At 45.9% G+C, this 9,327-nt stretch overlaps 1 protein-coding gene across 5 annotated transcripts; it reads left to right on the top strand.

Moving 5' to 3' along the window:
* The first annotated feature begins 212 nt into the window (after window positions 1–212).
* ptger2a (prostaglandin E receptor 2a (subtype EP2)) lies at window positions 213–8,597 on the top strand. Of its 5 annotated transcripts, none has more exons than XM_068719757.1 (4): window positions 213–354; window positions 830–890; window positions 1,486–2,410; window positions 6,875–8,597. In XM_068719757.1, the coding sequence occupies exons 3-4, from the start codon at window positions 1,586–1,588 to the stop codon at window positions 7,178–7,180; spliced, it is 1,131 nt and encodes a 376-aa protein (XP_068575858.1). In that variant the 5' UTR covers window positions 213–354; window positions 830–890; window positions 1,486–1,585; the 3' UTR covers window positions 7,181–8,597. The 5 variants fall into 5 exon arrangements, with proteins under 5 accessions (XP_068575858.1, XP_068575857.1, XP_068575855.1 ...); XM_068719756.1 differs by having other exon boundaries at window positions 684–890; XM_068719754.1 differs by having other exon boundaries at window positions 213–358; window positions 684–890.
* Window positions 8,598–9,327: the final 730 nt, after the last annotated feature.

The following is a 9,327-nucleotide window of genomic DNA, read 5'->3' as shown; positions in this document are numbered from 1 at the left end:
ATTAAGAAATGATTCAATATTTATGAAATTGCAAAAATACATTTTTTACATATAGTTTCTTATGGCATTGTTCTGCTTAACAGTGGCTCGGAGCCTTTCAGCTGTCTGTGTGCACGAGGTGGGTGTTCCCGTTCCGTGTGACGTCACCGCCCCGTTCCCTGTACCCCCGAGCCCATTCATCCCTACCGCCTCACAGTGCCGCGCGTCTCACCCTCTCCACACCTCACCTTTTGTTTGTTTTCAATAAACCAGCGCGGCTTTAACATCGGGATGCACTTCTCTCCTGCGTGACTTTATCTGAACCGTAAAAACACGGACGTGGACGTCTTCACGCCGCGGGGAGTAAGTTGTAAAGTAGGTGAGAACGTCTTTATTTCGGATGCGTTTCGCAGCTTTGAAGCCCACGCGAGGGGTGACAGTAGTTGCCTCGCGCTTTAGGAAAAACTCCGTTTAGAAAATAAGTGTAAACTTTCCTTTCTGACTGAAAAACGCTCGAGCGCTCAGAGCTGTAATTAAGTAATTTTGTAAGTATGTAGTCGATCTTTAATTCGGCACAAATTGTTGTTGTTTTTTCAAAATAAAATCCAACTTTGACAACCTCGCTTGTTCTGTTGCTGTAGACAACCGAGACACTACTTATCACTCAACTCTTTTTTTTTTCCCCCACATGTCTGATTTTACAGTATTACCCAGCTGACATCGCGACTGACGCAAAATCAACACAACCGGCCCCGCGCGCTCACCCAACGCCCGGACACATCTGTTAGAGCTCTACTTTCCGTTTTTAATCACAGTTGTTGCTGTGTTTGTTTGTTTTTGACCGATTCAGTGACAATTAGCAACTCTGAACTCCAGCAGGCATCGCCAGACACGTCGGGCTGAGCAAGTAGGTGAGTCACTTTGATCCACACACACACACACACACACACACACACACACACACACACACACACACACACACAGTGAGTGAAAGCGAAGGCACCCATGCTGGGGGAACAGATGAGATGTGTATTGTTGTGTAAACCACAGGAGGGGTTCAACCTTCTTCTGAGTAAGATCCTCATGCAACATTTCTTTTTTTTTTTTTTTTAACCATCCGGCCTGTCAGCTGATATCTGTTAACGGCTGAGACAGAAGAGGAAGAAACGTTGGGTTTCACAACTCACACTGGAGCACGCAGTTCAAGCCGCGGAATTTTTGAGTGCATGCAAAATGTTCCTTTTTATGGGGGGGGGGGTCTGTGTATGTGTGGGATCACTTAAGTTAGACAAAGACTTGCAAATATGGAATCAGAGTGGAAGCGGATTGTCGACATTGTTGACATTGAGTCAAAACAGTCCGAGAGTGGTTTTCTTAGTAACTTAGGCAACTAAATGCTATGTACAAAATATTGCAAAAGTTGCTGATTGATCTACAGTTGACCAACTGACGAATCGCTGATTGCTCTAAATCTCACTCATTCTTCCTTCCGTTCTGTTTAACCAGGATGGCTGCAGACTACTTTTTAAGGAGACTTTTTTGACTCTTTTGTGGGAGCAGGGGACGTCTTTTCTCATTCAAATCCCAGCCAGTTTTCATCCACACGATGGAACCAAACTACACCAAGTGCCACACCCAGCACCACGTCGAATCCAGCAATCCGTGGATCAGCGCCATCATGTTCGCCCTGGGCCTCTTCGGCAACGTGGCCGCCCTGGTGATCCTGGAAGTCCGGCGACGCAGAGCCATGAGGACCGGGAACATGTGGCGGCGCTCGCTGTTCCACGTCCTCATCACGGCGCTGGTGGTCACCGACCTGACGGGCACCTGCCTGATCAGTCCGCTGGTGCAGCTGTCCTACTCGCTCAACAGCACCTTGGTGGGGATGTCCCACGGTTCTCACAGCTTGTGCTCGTACTTCGGCGTCAGCATGACCTTCTTCAGCCTGGCCACCATGTCGCTGCTCTTCTCTATGGCGCTCGAGAGGTGCTTCGCCATCGGGTACCCCTACCTGTACAGCCGGTACGTCACCAAGAAATGCGCCTACATCGCCATCCCCGTGGTGTTTCTGCTGTGCACGCTGTTCTGTCTCCTCCCCTTCGCCGGGTTCGGCAAATACGTGCAATACTGCCCCGGGACGTGGTGCTTCATCGACATGAACCCCGATGGGGAGGAGGACCGAGTCTACGCCAACCTGTACGCCACCCTCATGCTGGTGCTGGTGCTGGCCATCGTGGCGTGCAACGGGTTCGTGGTGTACCAGCTGTTCAGGATGTACCGGCGGCGGCGGCAGCGGAACGGCGGCTCGGTGGTGGCGGCCGCCAGGCCCGGCGGCGAGCGCAGGGCGACGTCCATGGCCGAGGAGGTGGAGCATCTCATCCTGCTGGTCTTCATGACCATCATCTTCATCATCTGCACAATGCCCCTGGTGGTAAGATGACGGCTGTTGACTCGCATGCTTTTAGCCATTCTGTAGAAACGCACGCTCGTGTATATACACACAAATATATATATATATATACACACAAAAACATATGTCAAAATGTCACCCAGGGCAGATACAATGAGCTGCATGTCATGCAATCTAATTTATATCTTTGTGCAACTGTGGCTCCGCACACTTGTGTTAATGCAGCCGAGATGTTGACAGGAAACGTCGATAAAGACCACATGTTTATATATAGATATCATGCCATTTCAGTGTGAAAGAACTTAGATCTTCAGACTTTTTAAAATGACTTTTTTTTCTTCTGTTCACCGAGTATAAATCACCATTTTACGAGCACGACTGTCACAAATCGATAGGGTGCCACTTTAATGTGGGTTCCAGTCTATTGTTCATTGTTGAAAGTCAATAGAGAAACTAGATAAGACAATCTGATATATATTCCGCAAATATCCTGTATTTTTCTCAAGAAAACTGCATGCTTGACGATGCATAACTGAACGTCCTGTGAAGAATCCGGGGTTTGATCCGTGATCAGGAGGCAATTTGGACAGAGACCGTAGTGAGACGGTCTGTGTCAGAAAGTGTAACTCTACACCAGCAACCTTTAAAGATGCCCTGGCTGCAAACGTCAAGAGTTCCATTATGTTGTTCCCATGGCTTAAGATAGTTCGATCAATATTAGTAGACGTGAGTTTCTCTCTCTCTCTCTCTCAAAACAAGAAACCTGAGAAGTATGTCTCAAACTTGTGGTGTCATGAAGTCTGGAGCAGAGGTGGATGGATGGATGGATGTATGGATGGATGGATGGATGGATGGATGGATGGATGGATGGATGGATGGATCAGCCATTCCGTCGTCTCAGTAAGACTCCTGGGCGACCAGCCTGTAACCACCCAGGTTCAGAAATTGTCACTTTGGATTCCAGACGTTAAATCAACAGCAGGCCCAGCGGTGCACGATGCCGTGCACTTTAACACGGAGAGCTAGATGAAAAGTGCCGTCTCGTTAATTTGATTGCATCCACAATGTCACAAACAGAGACCACGGACTCTTTAATGAGCTCCGTGAGTCTCAACGCAGTCACAGTTCTGCTGCCGCTGAAGTCAAGTGAACTGCGTATATTTTGACACTTAAAGACATGTGTGCAGGTCTGGTTTTTTTATTACATTTAAACCATATACTAAGTCCGTATCACAGATTCTGAGTAAAACCGATGACTCGGGTACAGTGAGGTTAAACGAGGACAGACAGAAAGAGAGACTGAACAGATTAGGCTACAACACGTCTAAAAGGTTACCTCACACATAATGAGGTCCAACTGAAATCAGAAATCCTTTCTACCTCCAGCGCTCGTTTTGACCTGTGTGCTTATTTGAAATGACGTAATTATTTGTATCATTTCCCGGCATTAATTTGCTGTCGAGTAGAACTTGAGTAGTTGGCTCGTGTTCCTTCATTTTCCTTAAAAGCACTCTTGATTTCTGCTGTGGCAGCACTGGAACGGTCTTAATGAGTGTTGCATTTGGCAGATCCTCCCCAATTTCCTTTTCTGTCTCTCCAGCCTCCGTTTACAAGTCGGTACGCCGGTCCTCCTTTATTCACCGGGCTGTTTGTGCGTCTGTCCCTTTTCATTTCTCAGATATCCGGTGACGGTAACCAGAGCTTTCACCACGGCAGACAGAAGTCGCCACAACGTTAATGTCAGCCATACACTCGTTGTCCCTACAGTGGGAATCAAGCACATTGGCCTCTCCTCTCCTCTCATATTTCCACAGAATGGCCACATTAACGTATTGGCAGACGTCTCCATTTGTCACCCTGCAGGAAGATGTAGGAAACCTTTCACCATATTTCATTCAAAGCACACATTATGTGATTACACTGAGAGGGAGGGGGGGGGGTCTGTTATTTTAAAGGAACATCCGCCCTAATGGTTCCCTTTCTTTAGATCTACATGACGGCAAAAATGTCCTCTCTGCTGATAGACGTCTTTTTATATCTTCAGTGTTTAGCTGACGGTCGCAGAAGTTGTTTTTGAAAGACTAAAACGCCAATAAATGCAGATTGAAGCGGAACATTCCGTTAGATAAAAACATGTTGTGAATATTGAAAATGATTACCTCTATCTTATGGACTCTGGAGTCACTGGAACTGTCGGAAACAATCCTACGCAGCCACCACTGGAACCTACTTCTACAAATAGCACAATACTTCAATTAATTAGTAATACAATATTACTGCAGCCTGACCTTAATCTGCAACAGAAATACCGGCTTTAAACACAATAAATAGACAAAAATCGGTGTCAAAGCTCGACAGGCGTAGCAACAGTAACCGGCACGTTCCTCTGTATGTTGGCTTTGCGGTCACACGCTTGCCACGGCTACACATTCAAGCATACTTGAGAAGATATGTATCAAATACATAATTTATGAGGCGTATAAACACTCATGGGTGTCCAATAGCGATGTGATACCACACACACACACACACACACACACACACACACACACACACACACACACACACAGTGAGATTATATTACATTTCTCTGCTGTGCCCTCTGTACGCCGGTTATCTGTGATTGCATTAAATATTGAGAAGGTCAGACAATAGCCTTTTGGCGTGGAAAAAGAGATGCATTGTTTGAGAGGTTGGCATAGAGAAAGGTAGACTAAAAAGAATACAATGGGAACAGAGTCACGCAACCGGAATGGTGCCAAATACACTGATTTTGAGACATTTTTTCCTTTATATGAGGAGTAACTGAGGTTTTAGACAACTACAACATGTGCATTTTTGGCAATGGCGTGAACAGGAGTTGTATAATATATATATATATATATATATATAGTTAGTTTAATTATGACACCACAGGAAAATCCTGTCCCACCAATCCTGTTCATCAGCAACAAACTCAACAGATTCCGACAAGACGGGCCAAGAGTACTAGCCAATCAGAGGCAGAGGAGGGCGGGTCCTACTACCGCGCTGACTTCACGCGCCTCTTCATGAGTTAACGGCATGTGGGAACACACGAGCGTGCATCTTTGAGACGGGAACGTTTAGAGCCGGCTCCCACATCGTGGTGAACCTAATGAGCACCAGCCACATTTAAGAGGGATTATCGCCTCTGACTCACGTTTCTGCTCTGCACACAATCGTAAAAACTTTGTTTTTGAAAATGAAACTCAAGCATCAACCCCCGGTTACAGACTCTCCCCATTAACACTTTTTATTACGCTTCCTGTCGGTGGTGTGAGAGGAGAAGAAAACGAGCTCACAGTGTGAACAGCTAAACAAAAGAATCTGTCGATACACACGATCCTTCGCCCACTCTGTTCCTGTCCCACAAACTCGGCGAGACGTCGCAGCGATGATCTCTCGTGGTTTTGGGATTAGCACTTAAAGAAAACCGAGCGCACCTCAGTTGTTGGATAACTTTTTCCCCGAGGTAGTTATTTAACAATGGGCATTTCCCTGCAGCGGTTGAGAGAACCCTTCTCACCCTTTTAAGCAACGCTCTCTAAGTGCCTTTTGCAGGCCGCGTGGTCGGCCGGGGAGACAGTTAGTTGTCTTCATGGCGACGATTCTCGCATCGAGGCTGTGTGTGGTTGAGCAACAGGAAGCTTGGCCTAATGAGATTGGCGCAACCCACCGCCGTCTCAGGAAATTGGGTGTTTTTTTTGACGGGAGTCGAGCGAGGAATAAGGGAAAGCAGTCAGTGAACAGATCGACTTCACTGTCCCCATCGCATTTAGATTCATTGTCGTCGTCTCCCCCCCCCCCCCCCCCCCAGAGAGAGACCGGGAACTTCTAAAAAGCTGCGAACAAGTCATGGCTTCCATGGATTGTATTAATGTGCTGGTTCCCAACCTTGTGGACATCGGCCCCAGGGAGGGGGAGGGGCCTTCAGCCGGTTGCTGAATCCACTGCTGCATTTGCGCCACAGACAGGAAGCAATGAATGATATCAGCTGCTCACCGGCGCTACTAAAAACAGCTGTATTCAACAGCGGTTGCCATTTTAGCGACTCACAACAATGCGTGTGTAATAGTGAGGTGGAATGCAGTTTATTATGCTGCCTTTAGCTCATGTTTACTTTGATTGGAAGGAGGTTAAAGGCTGCGCGTATTTGTCATTTCACAAGACAGGCGTTCATTAGCGAGATTATGTCGTACATTTTATTATTCTGCTCTGCAAAAGCCAAACCCAGTTGCCATATCTGCCATCTGTTACACCGCATGAAGAATATACCATTTCTGAATCGAGAGGTTTTTGTTTTTTTTGAGCTGTAAATTATTACACGTCCGAACCTGAGACTTGTTTCGCACTTCAAATGATGTCAAAAGTGCTCGACAATTTTTCATTGGAGTCCTAAGTCCTAGGATGTGGTTGTCTGTGTGCCGGTTCATTTCATTCTTCCTCTCTCTGTCCACCTCTCAGATCCGGGTTTACATCAACTCCATGACGCCTAAAATAGAGTCTCACCGAGAGGACCTGAAGGCCCTGCGCTTCATCTCCATCAACTCCATCATCGACCCCTGGGTCTTCATCCTCCTCTCCCCCAGCATGCTGCACTTCTGCTGGGCCTCGGTCTGCTGGGCCTCGGTCTGCCGGGCGCCTCTGGAAACCTTCAGGGGCTCCATCTTGAGGTCATCCATCGCCAATGAGAATTGCCACACCAACCTTGAACTGTCTCGCCCGACGCTGGAGTACGCCAAGCATTTTCATTCTGTGGAAACTCTATGACCAGAACAGACCTTTATTATTTCATGCCTGTATTTATTGGACACCGGATTTGGATGGCGCGCTGGTTGGAAGCGGAGAGGGCCGCGACATCCCTCTCTCTCTTATCTACTTCATGAATGTGTTTCCGTGAGACGATGGCCCTCTCTGTCTAACTGACAAACATCTGAACCACTCCTACCAGCTGGTGGCTGCCGGTGGCTTCATGTAGTAAAAATTGTGAAAGCTCGACATTTTGCCTCTTTTGCTGCTTGTAGTTTTATTCCAATTAATGGGAAAAAAAAGGCTGCAGATGGGAGCTGAAAAAAAAGAGACTTCATTCAAGTGCTTTTGCCGATATCGTATTAAACAGTTGGAGAAGCTTGTGCAAGGACATGCAGAACGCAGCCTGCTAAAGACTTTTAAAGTAAAGGCAATTTATTCAACAGAGATATTATTCATAATTACACTATGTCTATATTTCTCTTGATCTTCACACCATTATCTCATCACCTTTGAGCTTCTCAACCTCTGGTCTGCTTTGGGTAACCTTCCCCCTCGCACGCCTTGCCAGATCCCTGCTGGAATTCAAGACGGTGAAAACCTCACTCAGGGAGGGAGGTTCTGTTGAGGACGTACATTTCATTTAAACATCTACAGTATTAGCATATATTATATATCATAACAATGTTTTATAAAAGTTCTTCATATGGGACTTGAAAACTTCTGCTATATATATATATATATATATATATATAAATATAAATAACAGCAGAGAGCAAATGTTTTTACATAATCTGGCTGTAATTTGACAGGGACCCACAAACAGAACGTTTTTTTGGAAAATGTTGCTAAAAATGAAAGCCTCAATTTTTTTTTTAATAAGTTAACGTTTTAATGAACTAAATGTTATATTATTAATACAGTATAAAATAAAAAAAGAGTTTTGAGCCGGTTTACCTTTACAAAAGTACAAAAGTGTTTTCATTCTGTCAGCTGTCATTTTGGGACTTTTTCCGGGTACTTCTGTTCCGTCACGTAACCTAAAAGTCATTTGGAAACTATGAGACGAGCGCCCTTTAATCTTATTCATCCACTTTTACGACTGACGTGCCATTCGAACTGCATTCGTGTTACGAGGGAACATCTTGAAATGTTACGTCTGTCCAAATGTGCGTCTTTCCAGAGGCCCATCATTCATGTTGGACAAAGAACGTCCACTTAAGAGTGCCGCTAATAGCCCAGATGGACAGCGTGACGATTTCGGTCTCTGATTCCATCCTCATTGATTGCTCAAACATATGTTGGCGCACAATGGGAGAACCCTGGTTTGCTACCACACTCACCAATGTAACACATGATGACAGTGTAATGATGTGAGATCTAACTGAGAGTTTAGAGGAAAAATCAAGTAAAATGACACAACACAGTGGGGGGGGGGGGGGGGGGACAGAGAGTTTCTCTTGAAACAGAGAAGAGGGTAAGCTACTGCAGATTCGTTTGCGAGTTCTCTCTCATAAATCTCTGGAGGAAAACAATAAATGTTTGTGTGACTGGGGTTACGCAACAGCAGCTGGGATCCAGTTGAAGCTGAAAGAGACTGGTCCTCGTGTGTTTTACAAATGTGAGAAAGAAGAAAAAAAGTTCTCAGCTATCAGAAAATGTGTGAGTGTCAGGTAAATGGTGTGTGTGTGTGTGTGTGTGTGTGTGTTTGAGAGTAGTGACGATATCGTTTGGCTTTTGTGTTGTGAGAACAGCGGTTTATTGATCCCCCGCTGGTCTGTTGTTGGTTCTGAGCTCGGCATGAAACCGTTCGGCATTTACGACGCCGTCTTACTGCTTCCTGTGGTCGTCCTGTGTGAGTCTCGCTTCTGTGTGCGTTATTGCAAATATTCCTAAAATGCATGCATTGTGCCTCCGTGTGTGTGTGTGTGTGTGTGTGTGTGTGTGTGTGTGTGTGTGTGTGCGTGCGTGCGTGCGTGCGTGCGTGCGTGTGCGTGTGTCAGACAGCACTGAAATGTAATGGTGTCAAACCAGAATGCTACCTACCTGGATGTCTTGTTGTTGTAATTATAAAGTACTGTAGATGAAACTGAATGCACTGAGTGTGACTTTGTGTGTGTTTCATGGCTTGTGTAAATAAACATCTCATCCACCGTGTGTATTTTCTG

The sequence above is a fragment of the Cebidichthys violaceus genome, unplaced genomic scaffold (assembly GCF_023349555.1).
Source record: "Cebidichthys violaceus isolate CVI_PGR_0920_01 unplaced genomic scaffold, fCebVio1.0.p SCAF_24, whole genome shotgun sequence".
NCBI lineage: Eukaryota > Metazoa > Chordata > Actinopteri > Perciformes > Stichaeidae > Cebidichthys > Cebidichthys violaceus.
Note: the sequence above shows the minus strand (reverse complement) of the source record. Positions and strands in the feature narration are given on the sequence as shown.